The 22,342-nt window shown below is 44.8% G+C and overlaps 1 protein-coding gene across 2 annotated transcripts in view; it reads right to left on the minus strand.

Moving 5' to 3' along the window:
• LOC141164734 (rho crystallin-like) overlaps window positions 1–22,342 on the minus strand; it is a 55,369-nt gene that overhangs the window by 23,770 nt on the left and 9,257 nt on the right. The window contains exons 1-4 of one of the 2 annotated variants that reach the window (XM_073650243.1): window positions 6,899–7,047; window positions 6,382–6,549; window positions 4,601–4,717; window positions 4,393–4,470 (exon numbers count right to left, since the gene is read on the minus strand). In XM_073650243.1, the coding sequence (XP_073506344.1) occupies window positions 4,393–4,470; window positions 4,601–4,717; window positions 6,382–6,549; window positions 6,899–6,985 (450 nt within the window). In that variant the 5' untranslated portion in view covers window positions 6,986–7,047. Of the gene's footprint in view, window positions 1–4,392; window positions 4,471–4,600; window positions 4,718–6,381; window positions 6,550–6,898; window positions 7,048–22,342 lie in introns of those variants that run through there. The other variant, XM_073650244.1, reaches the window with a different exon arrangement.

Below are 22,342 nucleotides of genomic sequence, written 5' to 3' on the forward strand. Positions count from 1 at the left end.
GAGGGGGGTCTTCACCCGGTAATAATTTACACGGACCACAAGAACTTGGCTTACCTCCAGAGTGCCCAGAGACTTAACCCGCGCCAAGCCCGGTGGTCCTTGTTCTTCGCCCGCTTTGATTTCATTCTTCATTTTTGCCCGGCTGACAAAAACATCAAAGCTGATGCCTTGTCCCGATCCTTTTTGGTCTCTAATCTTGAGGAGAAGCCTAAACACATCATCGACCCCGCCAAAGTAATGCAGGTGGCCCCCGTGAATCTAAATCGTCTTCCACCCGGTAAGACGTTCGTAACTGTACCTGATCGTGAGAAGGTCCTACACTGGTGACACTCGTCCAAGCTAGCTGGCCACGCTGGTCAGAAAAAGACCCTCCAGCTTATTACCCGGCATTACTACCCTGCACAAGGACGTAATAGACTTTCATTCAGCCTGTGTGTCCTGCGCCCGCAACAAGGTTCCAAGACACCTGCCAGCCGGCCGTCTCCTTCCTCTTCTTGTACCTGCTGCCCCGTGGCAGCATATAGCTATGGACTTTATAACGGACCTCCCTGTCTCAGCCGGTTGTACGGTCATTTGGGTGGTCGCTGACCACTTTTCCAAGATGGCCCACTTCATTCCCCTACCGGGTCTCCCGTCTGCATCTGAGTTAGCTAAATACTTTATCCATCATGTTTTCCGTCTTCATGGTCTTCCTCTCCACATTGTATCTGACCGAGGGGTTCAGGTCACCTTGGATTTTTCTTCTGCTTATCACCCACAGTCCAATGGCCAAGTAGAGCGGATCAACGAAATTTTAACCAGTTTCCTCCGACACTTTGTTAATGCTCACCATTCCGACTGGGTGGATCTCTTACCGTGGGCCGAATTTTCCTACAATAATCAAGAGAGCGAATCTTCCTCCAAATCCCTGTTTTTTGTAGTCTTCGGTCAGCATCCTCGGATCCCGTTTCCCGTCTCCACCTCGGTGGACAATCCAGCTGCGGAATCTCTCGTTAGCGAATTTTCCTCCATTTGGGAGAGTACCAGATCCGCACTTCTTCGCTCATCCGAGCGGATGAAAAAACAGGCTGACAAAAGACGTCTGGATCCACCACAATTCCATCCTGGAGATAAGGTCTGGCTCTCGTCCAAATATGTCCGGCTCAAGATTCCTTCCTACAAGTTAGGGCCTCGGTTCATCGGTCCACTGGAAGTTATCAAACAAATCAACCCAGTGGCCTATAAATTGAAACTCCCGGCTAACTTGCGGATTCCTAACTCCTTCCATGTATCTCTACTCAAACCCGTGGTACTTAATTCTTTTTCCAAGTCTACAGGTACGCCTCCTGCTCTGGTTTCCGCTGAAAACGAGTTTGAGGTAGAGAACATTCTGGGCACCAAAAGGGTAAGAGGAAAGTCCTTTTTTCTAGTCTGGTCCTGAGGAGAGAACGTGGGAGCCCCGGGAGAACATCCATGCCCCTCTCATCCTTGATAAATTTCTCTCTGGCCTAAAAAAAGGGGGGGCCTAAAGGGGGGGGTACTGTAGCGTCGGCGTCCCTGCCTCCTGCTAGGCAGAGACGCCGTTCCCCTCACCTCTCCGCTCTGTGCCCGGCGTCTTCTTCCCGCTCTGCTGGCAGCGCGCGCTGCTTCCCGGCCACTGTGCTTAGGGCGCGCGCGCGCTCCCCTCCTCTTAAAGGGGCCGCGCGCGCCGTCCTAAGGAGTCCCCGGCCAATGGCCGGAGGACCTCACCATATATAAGGCACCTCCTCCAAAATGGAGGTGCCCGAGCAATGTTGTTGCAAAGCCTGTCAACTCTGCTTCAGCCCTCAGGTCCCGTTACCAGATACCTGTCAGTTTCCTGTCAGATTCCTGCTTGATACCTGCCTGATACCTGTCTATCTGCTTGCATTCCTGTGGTCCGACAGGCAGCCTACCAGCACCTGCCAGTCTGTCTATGGATCAGTCTGCCTGCTCACCTGGGAGCGCTCACCTGCTACCTGCCTGCTAGCCTACCTGGAGGCTCGGCCGTCACTTGCCGTGACCACCTGCCTGTCCAGAGACTCTTGCCCGCTCACCTGGGAGCGCTCACCTGCTACCTGCTTGCTAGTCTACCTGGAGGCTCTGCCGTCATTTGCCGTGACCACCTGCCTGTCTAGAGAATCTTATCCTGCTGTCACTTGCCGTGACCACCTGCCTGTCTAGAGACTCTTACCCTGCTATCACTTGCCGTGACCACCCGCCTGTCAAGAGACTGTACCCGTCACTTGCCGTGACCTCCTGCCCTTCTACCCAGAGACTGTCCCTGTCACTTGCCGTGACAACCTGCCCACCTTCCCTGGGAGCCACCCGCTTCCTTACAAGGACTGCCCCTTTGTATAGTTGCTCAGACGTCCCACCTCCCAGACCCGTTACACTTAGCACTTGTTAGCCCTTTTGCCTTCACTCTGCGGTCCAGCTCACCCCAAACCATCTCGATTGGGTTCAGGTCTGGTGACTGTGGAGGCCAGGTCATCTGACGTAGCACCCCATCACTCTCCTTCTTGGTCAAATAGCCCTTACACAGCCTGGAGGTGTGTTTGGGGTCATTGTCCTGTTGAAAAATAAATGATGGTCTAACTAAAAGCAAACCGGATGGAATAGCATGCCGCTGCAAGATGCTGTGGTAGCCATGCTGGTTCAGTATGCCTTCAATTTTGAATAAATCCCCAACAGTGTCACCAGCAAAGCACCCCCACACCATCACACCTCCTCCTCCATGCTTCACGGTGGGAACCAGGCATGTAGAGTCCATCCGTTCACCTTTTCTGCGTCGCACAAAGACACGGTGGTTGGAACCAAAGATCTCAAATTTGGACTCATCAGACCAAAGCACAGATTTCCACTGGTCTAATGTCCATTCCTTGTGTTCTTTAGCCCAAACAAGTCTCTTCTGCTTGTTGCCTGTCCTTAGCAGTGGTTTCCTAGCAGCTATTTTACCATGAAGGCCTGCTGCACAAAGTCTCCTCTTAAGAGTTGTTGTAGAGATGTGTCTGCTGCTAGAACTCTGTGTGGCATTGACCTGGTCTCTAATCTGAGCTGCTGTTAACCTGCGATTTCTGAGGCTGGTGACTCAGATAAACTTATCCTCAGAAGCAGAGGTGACTCTTGGTCTTCCTTTCCTGGGGCGGTCCTCATGTGAGCCAGTTTCTTTGTAGTGCTTGATGGTTTTTTGCAACTGCACTTGGGGACACTTTCAAAGTTTGCCCAATTTTTCGGACTGACTGACCTTCATTTCTTAAAGTAATGATGGGCACTCGTTTTTCTTTACTTAGCTGCTTTTTTCTTGCCATAATACAAATTCTAACAGTCTATTCGTTAGGACTATCAGCTGTGTATCCTCCAGACTTCTGCACAACACAACTGATGGTCCCAACCCCATTTATAAGGCAAGAAACCCCACTTATTAAACCTGACAGGGCACACCTGTGAAGTGAAAACCATTTCCGGTGACTACCTCTTGAAGCTCATCAAGAGAATGCCAAGAGTGTGCAAAGCAGTCATCAAAGCAAAAGGTGGCTACTTTGAAGAACCTAGAATATAAGACATATTTTCAGTTGTTTCACACTTTTTTGTTAAGTATATAATTCCACATGTGTTAATTCATAGTTTTGATGCCTTCAGTGTGAATGTACAATTTTCATAGTCATGAAAATACAGAAAAATCTTTAAATGAGGTGTGTCCAAACTTTTGGTCTGTACTGTACATCTAAGTAACAATAATAAATCTATACAGTGACATTTCAGAATAAGCTGTCATGTGTGTGTACATTAGGAGTATCACTATTTTTGACCATTTTTCACCATTTTTCCTCTCTGCAGGGTCTGTCTCTAATTTTCAGTTGTCTCTGAGCTGGTGGGTAGAGACTAACCGCTATGATATCTCTCATATGCAGCGCACACACAGACATAAGAGATTTCTGCTGTCCTGGGTCTATCTAGCACATGCTCAGAAGCAGCAGCTGTATGAAGGACAATACATAGCAGTACTGAGCAGTGTAGCCGTGAATCCAGTTCTGAAGTGCGACGAAACACTTACTAGAAAGCAGCGGCACCTTTTCTGTTTGTGCTTGTACCTCCCTTTTTCTCACTCTTAAGTTTGAAAATCTACGAGTTAATAAGAAATCTTTGACTCTTACTTCCTATTTTCTCATATATATTATGCGCTTTGTCTGTAGGCTTTAATAGTTAATCATTTAACTTAAGTGACCCTTGGCCTTTCTCTTCACACATAGTAACTCACTTATCATGTAGACTTTAAGCTCTTCCACCCTATGTCTGAATGATATTGTGCTGCAATACCCGACTCAATCATACATACAGGGGTGGCGCTGTCCTAAATAATATGTGATATAAAGGTTTCAATCAATGCAGCACCTCCCAAGTAGCCCAGAAGTCCACATCATCATAGGCAAAAGGTGTATCCTGGTTGCTGGGGTCCTCGGCTCCTGTGGGCTGAAGAGCAAAAACGTCCAATCATTTCCCTTTCTTCTAGTCATTACTTGATTTTACCTGTTTTTCCACATATAACCTGTAGGTGTCACTATTCTCAATTCTGTCAATAAATGAGGATTTGACCCCTTACCTTCAGGGAGAAAGGAAAGTGCATGATGAACAGGTCCAGGTAATCCAGCTGGAGATCTTGCAAAGATTTTTCTAGACCCTTGCAGACGAGTTCAGGTGAAAAGAAAGTACACCAGAGCTATAGAAAAAAAATTAAAAAAATATTAATATACAAATAAAAAACACTAATGAATTAAAGATGAAAAATACAACATAAATACATAAAATAAATATAATATACATAAAAATACATAAATAAATAAAAAGAAATAATTCAGCAATAAATACATGGTAACGAATATATAAATGAATGAATGAATGTATAATTTAATTAAAAGCTGAATGATTTATTATGTGAATATACAAAAAAGTAGCAAAAAAGTAAAAGTGAAAAAAATATAAAAAAAGTTAAAATAAATAAGTAAAAAAGTAAAGAAAAAGACACTATGAATGAAGGAGTGAATGAAACAGTTAATGAAAGAACTAATTATTGAATATGTGATTTAAAAAATGAATAATGAATTAAACAAAAATAGAAACAAAATAAAAAAATATTAATATATGGATAAAAAACATGAATGAAGTAAAGATGAGAAATACAACATAATTACATAAAATAAATAAATAAATATAAAATACATAAATAAAGAATACAATTAAATTCAGTAATAAATAAATGGTAACGCATATTTAAATGAATGAATGTATAATTTAATTAAAAGCTGAATGATTGATTATGTGAATATACGAGCATAGTAAAAAAAAAAAAGTAAAAGTAAAAAATAAATAAATAAATAAATAAAAGTAAAAAAAAAAATAAGTAAAAAAGTAACGGAAAAGACACTATGAATGAAGGAGTGAATGAATCAGTAAATGAAAGAACTAATGAATGAATATGAGATTTTAAAAATGAATAATAAATTAAATAGAAATAGAAACAAAATTAAAAAAAATAATATATAGATAAAAAACACGAATGAAGTAAAGATGAAAATACAACATAAATACATAAAATGAATAAATCTAAAAAATACATAAATAAAAAATAAAACTAAATAATTTAGAAATAACTAAATGGTAGCAAATATATAAATCAATGAATGAATGCATAATTTAATTAAAAGCTGAATGACTGATTACATGAATAAATGAGCATAGTAAAAAAAAATATAAACGTAAAAAATGAAGTAAAAAAAATGAAAAAATAAAGTAAAAAGGTAAAGGAAAAGACACTATGAATGAAGGAATGAATGAGTGAATGAAAGAAATTAATGAATGAATATGTGATTTTAAAAATGAATAATGAATTAATAATATAAACAAAGGAAGAACAATAACTTGCTGAATGAATAAACAAATGAGCAAATGAATGAATGAATGAATGAATACATTAATGTATAAATGTATAAATATATGTATGATTAAAAATAAATATGAAAAAAAATAATGAATAAATGATTCATTTAAATAAATGATTGAAGTACGAATGAACGATTACATGAATAGGAACAAAGAAACATGAAAAAAAGAAAAAGGTAAAAGTAAAAATGAACGGCTAAATAAAAAGATAGGAATGAAAGAATTAATGAATGAATGAAAGAGTGATTTCATTAGAAGATACATGTTAATCTCATATAAGACAATTAGGTGATTATATGAATAAAAGGAACAAAAGAAAAAGTAGAAATGAATAATTTACTGAAAAAAAAGTAAGAAAATAAAAAGTAAAGAAAAGTAGAACAATTATAAATTATAAACAGATATATATATATATGTAAATGATCTGATGTCTCATTCCTTCACCTTCCCGGTATAGAACACGTCCTCCCTCCTGATGGCTCCGTCAGCTATTTTGGCACGAATGGCATTCCCGATCTGAACTTCATTTCCGTAGAGGTAAGCGCAATCAATGTGCCGGTAGCCAAGATCGATGGCGGCTTTTGTGGCCTCTTCCCCGAGACTTTTTGGGACCTAAACAAAAAAAAACATGAAAAAATAAAATAATTGAAAAAAAGTAAAAAAAATAAGAAAAAATAAATAAAAAATAATTAAATTAAAAATTAACAATAAATTAATTATAAATAAATAAACAAAAAAATGAAAAAATAAATAAATCAAATATCAGAGCGCAGCCATATTGGTACTGCTGGGGACAATCCTAGAAGTTGTCATATAAAGTTACACATCTCAGACTTGTCACCTTCTTCTGCTTTCACTTAACTTCCCCTTTAATTTTTACATAAAATAAGCTGCCAAATCGTTCCACACATACAGACGCCACCCTCCGATCAGATACAAACTGTGATAGGAAGTAACTTACATCCGGAGCAGCGTAGGTGCCCAGTCCTATGATGGGCATGGTGTTGCCATCATTCAGGGGGACGCGGGTGTCCTTTGTCAGGGCCATGCTGTCAGTGACGGGAAGCCTCACCTCACCTGGATTTATAGGAACGGCTGTGTGTACTGTCAACTGTGGGAGTGGATTGCATATGATACGCTGAACCCTGACTGACCGAGAAGAAAAATGTACTGAAACTGCAAAATCAACTAGAAGTACATAGGTAAAGAGGAGAAACCAGCGCCATAAAAAGAGCAGATTATCAGAGATCCAATGTATACATCAATGGGACTGATTCAATAACATAAAATTATCATTGTCATACCTACCAGCACTAAACAGCTTTCTTATATGATTAAAATTCTATTTACCTGCAGCCACCACTAGGGGGAGCTCCCTGTATACAGAGATACATGATAAGATCCTGTCTGCAGCCACCACTAGGGGGAGCTCCCTGTATACAGAGATGCATGATAAGATTCTGTCTGCAGCCACCACTAGGGGGAGCTCCCTGTATACAGAGATACATGATAAGATCCTGTCTGCAGTCACCACTAGGGAGAGCTCCCTGTATATAGAGATACATGATAAGATCCTGTCTGCAGCCACCACTAGGGGGAGCTCCTTGTATACAGAGATACATGATAAGATTCTGTCTGCAGCCACCACTGGGGGGCGCTCCCTGTATACAGAGATGAATGGTAAGATTGTGTCTGCAGTCACCACTAGGGGGAGCTCTCTGTATATTGTAATACATGATTAGATTCTGTCTGCAGCCACCACTAGGGGGAGCTCCCTGTATACAGAGATACATGATAAGATCCTGTCTCCAGACACCACTAGGGTGATCTGTATTTTTACAGGGATACTCCAGAGCTGCACTCACTATTCTGCTGGTGCAGTCACTGTGTACATACATTACATTACTGATCATGAGCTACCTCCTGTATTATAATCCAAGAGCTGCACTCACTATTCTGCTGGTGCAGTCTCTGTGCACATACATTACATTACTGATCCTTCCTGAGTTACATCCTGTATTATGCCCCAGAGCTGCACTCACTATTCTGCTGGTGCAATCACTGTGTACATACATTACATTACTGATCCTGAGTTACATCCTGTATTATACTCCAGAGCTGCACTCACTATTCTGCTGGTGCAGTCACTGTGTACATACATTACATTACTGATCCTGAGTTATATCCTGTATTATACTCCAGAGCTGCACTCACTATTCTGCTGGTGCAGTCACTGTGTACATAGATTACATTACTGATCCTGATTTACAACCTATATTACACTCCAGAGCTGCACTCACTATTCTGCTGGTGCAGTCACTGTGTACATACATTACATTACTGATCTTGAGTTACATCCTTTATTATACTCCAGAGCTGCACTCACTATTCTGCTGGTGCAGTCACTGTGTACATACATTACATTACTGATCCTGAGTTACATCCTGTATTATACTCCAGAGCTGCACTCACTATTCTGCTGGTGCAGTCACTGTGTACATACATTACATTACTGATCCTGAGTTACATCCTGTATTACACTCCAGAGCTGCACTCACTATTCTGCTAGTGCAGTCACTGTGTACATACATTACATTACTGATCCTGAGTTATATCCTGTATTATACTCCAGAGCTGCACTCACTATTCTGCTGGTGCAGTCACTGTGTACATAGATTACATTACTGATCCTGATTTACAACCTATATTACACTCCAGAGCTGCACTCACTATTCTGCTGGTGCAGTCACTGTGTACATACATTACATTACTGATCTTGAGTTACATCCTTTATTATACTCCAGAGCTGCACTCACTATTCTGCTGGTGCAGTCACTGTGTACATACATTACATTACTGATCCTGAGTTACATCCTGTATTATACTCCAGAGCTGCACTCACTATTCTGCTGGTGCAGTCACTGTGTACATACATTACATTACTGATACTGAGTTACATCCTGTATTATACCCCAGAGCTGCACTCACTATTCTGCTGGTGCAGTCACTGTGTACATACATTACATTACTGATCCTGAGTTACATCCTGTATTATACCCCAGAGCTGCACTCACTATTCTGCTTGTGCAGTCACTGTGTACATACATTACATTACTGATCCTGAGTTACATCCTGTATTATACCCCAGAGCTGCACTCACTATTCTGCTGGTGTAGTCACTGTGTATATACATTACATTACTGATCCTGAGTTACATCCTGTATTATACTCCAGAGCTGCACTCATTATTCTGCTTGTGCAGTCACTGTGTACATACATTACATTACTGATCCTGAGTTACATCCTGTATTATACTCCAGAGCTGCGCTCACTATTCTGCTGGTGCAGTCACTGTGTACATACATTACATTACTGATCCTGAGTTACATCCTGTATTATACTCCAGAGCTGCACTCACTATTCTGCTGGTGCAGTCACTGTGTACATACATTACATTACTGATCCTGAGTTACATCCTGTATTACACTCCAGAGCTGCACTCACTATTCTGCTGGTGCAGTCACTGTGTACATACATTACATTACTGATCCTGAGTTACATCCTGTATTATACTCCAGAGCTGCACTCACTATTCTGCTGGTGCAGTCACTGTGTACATACATTACATTACTGATCCTGAGTCACATCCTGTATTATACTCCAGAGCTGCACTCACTATTCTGCTGGTACAGTCACTGTGTACATACATTACATTACTGATCCTGAGTTACATCCTGTATTACACTCCAGAGCTGCACTCACTATTCTGCTGGTGTAGTCACTGTGTACATACATTACATTACTGATCCTGAGTTACATCCTGTATTATACTCCAGAGCTGCACTCACTATTCTGCTGGTGCAGTCACTGTGTACATACATTACTGATCCTGAGTTACATCCTGTATTATACTCCAGAGCTGCACTCACTATTCTGCTGGTGCAGTCACTGTGTACATACATTACATTACTGATCCTGAGTTACATCCTGTATTATACCCCAGAGCTGCACTCACTATTCTGCTGGTACAGTCACTGTGTACATACATTACATTACTGATCCTGAGTTACATCCTGTATTATACTCCAGAGCTGCACTCACTATTCTGCTGGTGCAGTCACTGTGTACATACATTACATTACTGATCCTGAGTTACATCCTGTATTATACTCCAGAGCTGCACTCACTATTCTGCTGGTGCAGTCACTGTGTACATACATTACATTACTGATCCTGAGTTACATCCTGTATTATACCCCAGAGCTGCACTCACTATTCTGCTGGTACAGTCACTGGGTACATACATTACATTACTGATCCTGTACAGATCCTGAGTTACATCCTGTATTACACTCCAGAGCTGCACTCACTATTCTGCTAGTGCAGTCACTGTGTACATACATTACATTACTGATCCTGAGTTATATCCTGTATTATACTCCAGAGCTGCACTCACTATTCTGCTGGTGCAGTCACTGTGTACATAGATTACATTACTGATCCTGATTTACATCCTATATTACACTCCAGAGCTGCACTCACTATTCTGCTGGTGCAGTCACTGTGTACATACATTACATTACTGATCTTGAGTTACATCCTGTATTATACTCCAGAGCTGCACTCACTATTCTGCTGGTGCAGTCACTGTGTACATACATTACATTACTGATCCTGAGTTACATCCTGTATTATACTCCAGAGCTGCGCTCACTATTCTGATGTGCAGTCACTGTGTACATACATTACATTACTGATCCTGAGTTACATCCTGTATTATACTCCAGAGCTGCACTCACTATTCTGCTGGTGCAGTCACTGTGTACATACATTACATTACTGATCCTGAGTTACATCCTGTATTATACCCCAGAGCTGCACTCACTATTCTGCTGGTGCAGTCACTGTGTACATACATTACATTACTGATCCTGAGTTACATCCTGTATTATACCCCAGAGCTGCACTCACTATTCTGCTTGTGCAGTCACTGTGTACATACATTACATTACTGATCCTGAGTTACATCCTGTATTATACTCCAGAGCTGCACTCACTATTCTGCTGGTGTAGTCACTGTGTATATACATTACATTACTGATCCTGAGTTACATCCTGTATTATACTCCAGAGCTGCACTCATTATTCTGCTTGTGCAGTCACTGTGTACATACATTACATTACTGATCCTGAGTTACATCCTGTATTATACTCCAGAGCTGCGCTCACTATTCTGCTGGTGCAGTCACTGTGTACATACATTACATTACTGATCCTGAGTTACATCCTGTATTATACTCCAGAGCTGCACTCACTATTCTGCTGGTGCAGTCACTGTGTACATACATTACATTACTGATCCTGAGTTACATCCTGTATTACACTCCAGAGCTGCACTCACTATTCTGCTGGTGCAGTCACTGTGTACATACATTACATTACTGATCCTGAGTTACATCCTGTATTATACTCCAGAGCTGCACTCACTATTCTGCTGGTGCAGTCACTGTGTACATACATTACTGATCCTGAGTTACATCCTGTATTATACTCCAGAGCTGCACTCACTATTCTGCTGGTGCAGTCACTGTGTACATACATTACATTACTGATCCTGAGTTACATCCTGTATTATACTCCAGAGCTGCACTCACTATTCTGCTGGTGCAGTCACTGTGTACATACATTACATTACTGATCCTGAGTCACATCCTGTATTATACTCCAGAGCTGCACTCACTATTCTGCTGGTACAGTCACTGTGTACATACATTACATTACTGATCCTGAGTTACATCCTGTATTACACTCCAGAGCTGCACTCACTATTCTGCTGGTGTAGTCACTGTGTACATACATTACATTACTGATCCTGAGTTACATCCTGTATTATACTCCAGAGCTGCACTCACTATTCTGCTGGTGCAGTCACTGTGTATATACATTACATTACTGATCCTGAGTTACATCCTGTATTATACCCCAGAGCTGCACTCACTATTCTGCTGGTGCAGTCACTGTGTACATACATTACATTACTGATCCTGAGTTACCTCCTGTATTATACTCCAGAGCTGCACTCACTATTCTGCTGGTGCAGTCACTGTGTACATACATTACATTACTGATCCTGAGTTACATCCTGTATTATACTCCAGAGCTGCACTCACTATTCTGCTGGTGCAGTCACTGTGTATATACATTACATTACTGATCCTGAGTTACATCCTGTATTATACCCCAGAGCTGCACTCACTATTCTGCTGGTGTAGTCACTGTGTACATACATTACATTACTGATCCTGAGTTACATCCTGTATTATACTCCAGAGCTGCACTCACTATTCTGCTGGTGCAGTCACTGTGTACATACATTACATTACTGATCCTGTACTGATCCTGAGATACATCCTGTATTATACTCCAGAGCTGCACTCACTATTCTGCTGGTGCAGTCACTGTGTACATACATTACATTACTGATCCTGAGTTACATCCTGTATTATACTCCAGAGCTGCACTCACTATTCTGCTGGTGCAGTCACTGTGTACATACATTACATTACTGATCCTGAGTTACATCCTGTATTATACTCCAGAGCTGCACTCACTATTCTGCTGGTGCAGTCACTGTGTACATACATTACATTACTGATCCTGAGTTACATCCTGTATTATACTCCAGAGCTGCACTCACTATTCTGCTGGTGCAGTCACTGTGTACATACATTACATTACTGATCCTGAGTTACATCCTGTATTATACTCCAGAGCTGCACTCACTATTCTGCTGGTGCAGTCACTGTGTACATACATTACATTACTGATCCTGAGTTACATCCTGTATTATCCTCCAGAGCTGCACTCACTATTCTGCTTCACAGTGACTCCACCAGCCGAATTATGATTGCAGCTTTGGAGTATAATATAGTATGTTTTCAGCATTAGATTAGTGAGGTGCTGTAGGAGATGGCAGCGGCGGCTGCTCTGGGGGCTGCAGTATAGCGGGGGAGGGGTTGTCTCCTGTATATCCTTTATCCATATCTTGCCCTTTCCATCTATATGATCAGAGATATAAAGGCTGCAGCTCCGGAGATAAGAAATGTGCTGATCGCACTGCACTTACTTCTAGAATCAAGAGGAGGCCGTAGAGTGAGTAGAAGTATTAATTTTCCCCAGCAGCACAGAGCATTTCAGGAGAGAAGTGCGCTGATTTTGACCTGTGCACTCACGTGTGTGAGGACAGAGCTTTGTGATAATGTGATTTTGAGTTTATGAATTTAATGGAGACGAATGCAAAGCCTCCAGCAGCACAGAGTATTTCAGCAGAGGATGTTATTTTCCTTCTTAAAGAGTGCTGTCCCCTTTAAAATGTTGAATGTAGGGTTTGTGATGGTCCATTTGCCTTATGGAGAGTGAGATGATATGACAGCAGGCTGTAAATGTGACAGGTATATCTCGATACGATCTTCTATATGGGAAAACAGCAGCAAAAAAACTAAACCTGTCCTGTCCTTTTTTTTGACCCTATTGATTTGGTGCGAAATAAAAATATATTGTGCCTCGATCATGATCGAGATCATCATGGAAAATTAAAAAAAAGAGCTAATAATGCAAAGCGCGCCACCTGGTGGCTCCTATTGTAAACAGCATTTACACACATTTGCGCTGTCGAAAATAATTAATACACTATCACAATACAGTTCGAGAGCTGCATCCAAGTCATCTCATCCTGGAGTGAGTATCCTGTACCCGGTATAAGATAACGATTCTGCTCCCTCTTTCCCATAAACCAGTAGCACCCCCTTCACCCTTTCCACCAATTCAGAATTGATCCCCTCAGTCCCCAAACCCATATATTGTATTTTAAGAAAATACTGATATATTTTTTCTACTTTGTTCTCATACGTTGTTGTCATTCTTTATGCACTGGATTTTTTTTTTACTACTTTTTTATGTGATTATTTTTTTACGCTAACTCTATCCCTTACCCTAAAGGAAGCCTTGAGTATAGCCTTAGCCCTAAACCTAGCTCTAACCCATACATTGTAAAAAAAAAAAGCTTAGTAATGAACGAAGACCACCTTGAATCAAGAGCAGATGATGATGAGTTTGTCATCGGTTGTAGGCGTGATGGGTTCACGTGGTGAGGTGGATTCTCTAAGCCAGTGTTGTCCAACTCTGCTCCTCAAGAGCCACCAACAGGTCATGTTTTCAGGACTATGCAGGAGATGGAATTTTTGCCTGTCTAGGTTATGCAATTATCACCTGGACAATACTGAGGAGATCCTGAAAACATGACCTCTTGGTGGCTCTGGAGGATTGAAGTTGGGGAACACTGGTCTAAGCCATAGGAAAAAAAATGTACAATGCTTACAAAGTTATAAAAGGACTAGATGGTGGCCCGATTCTAACGCATCGGGTATTCTAGAATATGTATGCGGCAGACCGGGCGCAATCAGCAGAGCGGTGTTTAAATTTGGGGCCAATCTCGCTGATTGCGGCCGATATTTAAATTTGGCGACCAAATAGGTGATTGGTCGCGGGCACCGCCAGCGACCAATCAGCGATTTTTAACACAAATGTCCGGACCTTTGTAACACCATGCTGATACTGTGAGGACATCAGCGGCTAGGGTGTGAAGGGTGGACCGGGGAGCGGCGCTGCGGGTCGGGATACTTCTGCTGCGAGCGCCCGCTCATATCCCGGTTTCTCGCAGCGGAAGTAGCCGCACAGGCAGCGCCACTGACATCCATGCAGCTAGGGTGTGAAGGGAGGACCGGGGAGCGGCGCTGACATCCAATTGGTCGCGGCCGCTATTTAAATGTACCGCACAAATCGGTGATTGGTCGCGGTCTTGGCCCGCGACCAATCATTGATCTTGCGGCCAAAGTTAAACACTACTGTGCTGATTGGTCGCGGACGCTGCCCGCGACCAATCACCGATTTGGGCGCCAAATTTAAATATCGGCCGCGACCAATCACCGATCTTGGCTCCACATTTAAACACCGCTGTGCCGATATTTAAATGTGGCGCCCAAATCGGTGATTGGTCGCGGGCAGCGTCCGCGACCAATCAGCACAGCGGTGTTTAACTTTTGCGCTAAGATCAGTGAATGGTCGGGTCCGAAGACCGCGACCAATCATCGAATCGTCTTGGTGAGGACCGGGGAGCGGCGCTGCCTGTGCGGGTACTTCCGCTGCGAGAACCCGGGACATAGCGGGCGCTCGCAGCAGAAGTATCCCAACCCGCAGCGCCGCTCCCCGGTCCTCCCTTCCGCATGGAGGTCAGCGACGCCGGCGGTCCTTCTGCTGCTAACGGCCGGGAGATGAGCGCCTCGCGCCTATCATCTCCCGGCTGCATCGCCGCTGAGCTCCGTCCCGCAGATGAGCCGCTAACGGCCGCCATCTTTTTTCAGAAATCCCGCGGCGCTGATTCACCGCTGCCGGTCCAATGAGCGACACGGGATTTCCTGGACAGACAGACAGACAGAAAGACAGACAGAAAGACGGGATAAGACGATTATATATATAGATGAAATAACAAAAACAAACATACATAAAAGGCAAAAATAAAAGGGTTGAATACAGAATCGTCTTACAGGTGGAGCGTCTGGTGGTCACGCATGTTGCATTTCCTTGGTCTGACCATGGGTTCTTCTGGATGATCTACTATATAATTGTCTTATCCCGTCTGTCTGTCTGTCTGTCTGTCTGTCCAGGAAATCCCGCGTCGCTCATTGGTCCGGCAGCGGCCAATCAGCGCCGTGGGATTTCTGAAAAAAGATGGCAGCTGTTAGCGGCTCATCTGCGGGACGGAGCTCAGCGGCGATGCAGCCGGGAGATGAGCGCCGCGAGGCGCTCATCTCCCAGCCGGTACCAGCAGAAGGACCTCGACCGCCGGACCCATCTGCGGGACGGAGATGCAGTCGGGAGATGACCGGCGCGAGGCGCTCATCTCCCGGCCGGTAGCAGCGGAAGGACCGCCGGCGTCGCTGACCTCCATACGGAAGGGAGGACCGGGGAGCGGCGCTGCGGGTCAGGATACTTCTGCTGCGAGCGCCCGCTCATGTCCCGGGTTCTCGCAGCGGAAGTACCCGCACAGGCAGCGCCCCTCCCCGGTCCTCACCAAGACGATTCGATGATTGGTCGCGGTCTTCGGACCCGACCAATCACTGATCTTAGCGCAAAAGTTAAACACCGCTGTGCTGATTGGTCGCGGACGCTGCCCGCGACCAATCACCGATTTGGGCGCCACATTTAAATATCGGCCGCGACCAATCAGCACAGCGGTGTTTAAATGTGGCGCCAATCACCGATTTGTGCAGCACACTTAAATAGTGGCCGCGACCAATTGGATGTCAGCGCCGCTCGCCGGTCCTCCCTTCACACCCTAGCCGCATGGATGTCAGTGGCGCTGCCTGTGCGGATACTTCTGCTGCGAGAACCACGGACATGAGCGGGCGCTCGCAGCAGAAGTATCCCGAGCCGCAGCGCCGCTCCCCGGTCCTCCCTTCACACCCTAGCCGCTGATGTCCCCACAGTATCCGCATGGTGTTACAAAGGTCCGGACATTTGTGTTAAAAATCGCTGATTGGTCGCTGGCGCTGCCTGCGACCAATCACCGGTTTGGGCGCCAAATTTAAATATCGGCTGCGACCAATCACCGATCTTGGCTCCACATTTAAACACCACTGTGCTGATTGGTCGCGGACGCTATTTAAATGTGGCGCCAAAATCGGTGATTGGTCGCGCCCAGCGTCGGCGACCAATCAGCACAGCGGTGTTTAAATGTGGAGCCAAGATCGGTGATTGTTCGCGGCCGAAATTTAAATTTGGCGCCCAAATCGGTGATTGGTTGTAACACCATGCAGATATTGTGGGGACATCAGCGGCTAGGGTGTGAAGGGAGGACCGGGGAGCGGCGCTGCGGGTCGGGATACTTCTGCTGCGAGCAGTCGCTCATCTCCCGGCTTATCGCAGGGGAAGTAGCCGCACAGGCAGCGGCGCTCCCCGGTCCTAACTAATACGATTCCGCTCCCCGCTCCTCACCAATACGATTCGCTCTCCGCACGCAACCAATCAGTGATCTTGGCGCTAAAGTTAAACACCGCTCTGCTGATTGGTCGCGGCCGCTGCCCGCAACCAATCACCGATTTGGGCGCCACATTTAAATAGCGGCCGCGACCAATCACCTATCTTGCCGCCACATTTAAACACTGCTGTGCCAATCCAGCCGCGACCAATCAGCGAGATTGGCGCCAAATTTAAGCAACACTCTGCTGATTGGTCACGGTCGCCGACCGCGACCAATCAGCAGTATTGTCGCCAAATTTAAACACCTCTTTGTTGATTGGTCGCGGTCGCGCAAAATTTAAACACCGCTCCCCTGATTAGTCGCGGCTGACGGCCGCGACCAATCAACAGAGCGTTGTTTAAATTTTGCGCCAAAATCGCTGATTGGTCGCGGCCGGCGGCCTCGACCAATCAGCGACATTGGCGCCAATTTTAAACCCCGCTCTGCATCGCTTTGCTGATTGGTCGCGACTAATCAGCGATTTTGGTGCCAAATTTAAACACGAGGTATAGCAATAGGGGTTCAAAAAAACCACACAAGGAAAATAAGTATTTAAAGCGAGTGTAGTACTACAAAGAGTTAAAACTTAACATTTATTGCAACTAAATAAAAAAGTAATATACAAGTCCGAAGGACCTAAAAACAAGTATAAGCCTGTCTGTGATAGTGAGTGACCCTAACAATCAATAGCTCATTATGTCCAGGAATATAGCCGTATGTGATACCCACATAGTCTACCTGTAACATCACACAGAGAATGGCGGGAATATAGTAACGGAGCTCTCAAGACAGTGTCTCAAACATATCATGTCTCAAGCCACAAGAACCTTAATACATTTACACAATTGATGGTGAGCCTTTAAACACCTATAAAATATGTGATGGAACGACCTCACCGGATAGAATGTTGGTTCTTGCTCTCTGGCTTTAAAACAGCTCCATGTGATGGGGCATCCAAAACCTTATTCAGCCTCCAGCAACTCACAGCACACCGCTCCCAACGCGTTTCATTGCCTCAGCTAATCATCAGGGGAGAAGAGGGTGTCATGCAGTATAGAAGCTGGCATCAAACGCTCAGCTTATCCATTAGACAGTGCCGATAACAGGCAGATAGGTCCTCCTTTTTGATATGCCCGGGCTGACAAACGGGCGCGTCATTTCCGGTTCCAGCCTGACGGCTTCCGGTATGTGGGACGCAGGAGCCGGCCGTGACATACAAACGTCACTTCCGGCCAGGCGGCATCCGGTATGTGGAACGCAGGAGCCGGCCGTGACACGCAAACGTCACTTCCGGCCCGCGCGTCCCACAGGAAGCCAGTGCACAGACCAGGAGAAGACGAAATAGGGGGAATAAACACAGTGTGCCCACACATAGCACACCGCGGTGGGTGGTAAAAAGAACTCCCACCCACCCAGAATCCCCCCCACACACAAGGAGGAGTGTCAGATAAAAAGAGACAACAATATAATATATGACACTCCTCCAATCACATACCATATGCCGCGCAGTCTACAATGACCACTCTAGACATACCCCAATGGTAAAGAGACTGGAGATACTTCACGGGTCAAGTCAGATCAGTGGTAATGAAACAGAGGACAAACTCGCACACATAAAGCCCAAAAAGGAGAGAGAGGTAATTTGTACAAATAGGGAGAAAACTGGGGAGGACCGCACCTCCAGAACAAGAAAGACAAGAAGAGGGAGAGTGGATGAAGGGGCATAACACCGGGGCAGATATTGAGCAAAAAATCAACATCAACCCAGTGAATACACCAAGGGGAGTAGAGACAGCAAAGGGGACTACATAGCCCTATTGATGAACTAAACAGGACTGTCCCTACCTGTCAGTGGAGGTTGGCACCCTAAAACCTGCGCAAGTGGCGCCCCCACTCCGCGGCGGCTGTCCCTACTCTCCTTGCCCTAGTTCGCCCTTTACTCATAAGAAGGACCGGTAGGACAACTGTTCATTTAGGCCCTGAGGGGCCATTGTTTGCAATCTAAAGATCCACTTGGTCTCCCTTTGGAGAATCAATTTGTCCCAGTCACCCCCTCTTGGCGGGGCAATCACTTTATCAATTCCCATGAATCGTATCACGTTTGTGTCGTTAGGATGCACATTGTTCACATGTCTCGCCAGGGGGGTGTCTCTTTTCAAGGCTATGTCCCGTAGGTGTTCCCCCACTCTTCTTCTTAGTTCTCTCCTAGTTTTCCCCACATATTCCACCCCGCACACACAAATGGCCATATAGATTATCCCCTTAGATCTGCAATTGATAAAATGTTTGACGACAAAGGTTTCTCCGGTGACATTGCTTCTAAAGTCCTTTCCTTGTATCATAACCTTACATGATACACATCCACTACATCTGAAACTACCGCTGATAGAACTTCTTAACCAATTGTTTCCCAGATGACCCGTGTAGTGGCTGTGGACCAGTCTGTCCCTAAGGGATCTGCCCCTTTTATAGGTAATCATGGGTCTTGAATCGACCACATCACCAATGTCTTCATCCATTTGGAGGATCGGCCAATGTTTGTGTAATATCTCACGAACTGTATGTGCCTGATTAGAAAAGGTAGTAATAAGTCTACATGGAGCACTATCTTTGCTCGGTTTGGGGGGTGGGTGTAGTAGGGAGGTGCGGTCACTAGCCAGAACTTCACCATAAGCCTCGGCCACCACCCTCCTAGGGTAACCCCTCTCGTAAAAACGCCGACAGAGGTCACTGGCCTGATTTCTAAAAGTGACCTCATCCGAGCAGTTTCTACGGATCCTCATGAACTGCCCCTTTGGTATACCCTTCTTAAGGAGGACAGGGTGGTTGCTTTCCCACCTAAGAAGGGAATTCGAAGCAGTTGTCTTCCTATAAGTACTTGTTACTATCTCACCATCCATACCTATCCGGATGAGGATATCGAGGAAGGGCAGCTCATGAGGACCCAACTCAAAAGTAAAATGTAGGTTGAGATCGTTGTGGTTTAATCTATCGACGAGATCCCCGAAGGATTTTTTGTCCCCTTTCCACAACACTAGGACGTCGTCAATGTATCGAACCCACAACAGGATGTTTTCACCACCCACCATAGGAATATCACTAAACACGACAGTTTCTTCCCACCAGCCCAGGTACAGATTAGCATACGATGGGGCACAGGGGCTCCCCATCGCAGTGCCCCTGAGCTGGTGGAAATACTTCCCGCCGAAGAGGAACACATTTTTTGTCAGGCAGAACTGAAGGGCCTCCATCACAAAGTGGTTATGTCTCTCAAATTGCTTGCCCCTCCCACTGAGGAAGAACCGTATCGCTTCCAAACCCCTGTCGTGAGGTATTGAGGAGTACAATGACTCAACATCAATACTAGCTAAGGTCACGTCCTTGTCCACAGTTATACTTTCTAATTTACGGAGCAAGTCATTGGTGTCGCCAATAAATGAATTAAGGCTTAGGACAAAAGGTTTGAGTACCTTCTCAAGGTATATTCCCAGATTTTGGGTTAGATTATTCACCCCAGATACGATTGGGCGTCCTTTGAGTGGATTCAGGCCCTTATGCACCTTTGGCAAGCTATAAAAAGTAGCCATTACTGGATGGACCGGGCAAATGAAATCCCTCTCTTGTTTATTCAGGACACCGTCATTTAGAGCCCCGTTAGCCACTTCCTCCAGCTGTTGGGAAAATCCCTTAGTGGGATCCCTGTTTAACATGTGGTAGCATTCAGTGGCGTTCAATATTACACTGCACATCGAGTGATAGTCACCGGTGTCCATGATTACCACATTACCGCCTTTGTCTGACGGTTTAATGGTAGTAGAATGATCATTTTCCAAAGACACCAGTGCCTGTATCTCGCGACGCGTAAGGTTATGCCTGGTCCCTCCTGCATGGTTCTCAAGGCCTCTCAAATCCTTGGTTACCATACTCAGAAACACATCAATTGGCCCCAGATCAGTCTGTGGGGGTGGCATTTTTGTACTCTTCAATTTGAGCTCAGTAAACGGGCCCTTGCCTTCCAAATTGGGGTCGGGATCACTAAGGTGAAAGAGGGTCCTAATATCGGGCAAGAGTTCATCACGTACCCCCAGTTCAGCACAGGCATATCTATCGTTCTTAATGAAGTGCTTTCGCCACTTCAGCTTGCGCACAAAAAGATTTCCATCCTTGATGGCATCAAAAGAGTTGAAGTCTGTTGTCGGTACAAAGGTCAGACCCTTACTCAAGACCTCCAATTCTGGAGAGCTGAGGCTTCTAGCGGATAAGTTAATAATCTGGGGGTTCATTATGTCAGTGTGGGGTTGCCCAGGTTGAGGCGGTTGCGCAATGGGTAACCCTCCTCTAAAAAATGAGTCCTAGGGGGGGATCTCCTGTTGCTATTGTTACTACCGCGACCCCGTCCACCCCCTCTCCCCTTCTGTCAACCTCGGTGTGATTTAGATCTGACCTCCGACTCCGATAAATCAGTGTCGGTGGACGAAAGGTCTGTGTCTGGGTATCTCGGACCCCTGCTGGAAAGAAAATTATAGGCCTTATTGTCCTATAAGCGACCAATCACCGATATTGCCGCCAAATTTAAACACCGCTTTGCTGATTGGTCGCGGTTGCCGAACGCGACCAATCAGCGATTTTGGCGCCAAATTTAAACACCGCTCTGCTAATTGCGCCCGGTCGGCCGCATACCTATTCTAGAATACCCGATGCGTTAGAATCGGGCCACCATCTAGTATATTATAAAGAGTCTCATCCAACCTCATGGTCAGGTGAGAGGAGAATGGATGATTGAATGCAAGGAAAGATGGGTGCAGGACAAAATTTTACTTTTCCCACAGTGGAATAATATGACCACCATATTTCCGAGCATACTTTTACCACCCAAGACACACTAAACGCGACTATGATATATCCATAATTTGGGTGGATTTCACATTTCTGTGGTTTCGTAAGACTGAAGATCTTGCGTCTTGGAACCACAGAAGCGATTATGTCCTCAACCACAGTTACGTCCATGGCTGGTGTTATTTAGGTTTGGCATGGAAATAATGCATTTCAATTGTGCCATGTGATGCTAGAAACGTAATGACTACCTTAGGGGCAATTACATTCTCACCTCTTTGCTAGTGATAAAAATACAAAGAGAAAGTTTGTTTTTCCTGGAACTGTCGACTCTTTGCTAATTTAATAACCTACTCGCGGAGGAGATGCTGCCAAGTGTCCCGTGATATCAGTTTTTATTTTTATCTGATCCATATCGCCTCCGTAACACTGGTCAAGGAGTACCTGCAGTGTCGGACTGGGGTGCCGAGGGTCCACCAGTAACCAACTCCAGGG

This window comes from Phyllobates terribilis, unplaced genomic scaffold (assembly GCF_046119375.1).
Source record: "Phyllobates terribilis strain yellow unplaced genomic scaffold, ASM4611937v1 Scaffold_10__3_contigs__length_209671492, whole genome shotgun sequence".
NCBI lineage: Eukaryota > Metazoa > Chordata > Amphibia > Anura > Dendrobatidae > Phyllobates > Phyllobates terribilis.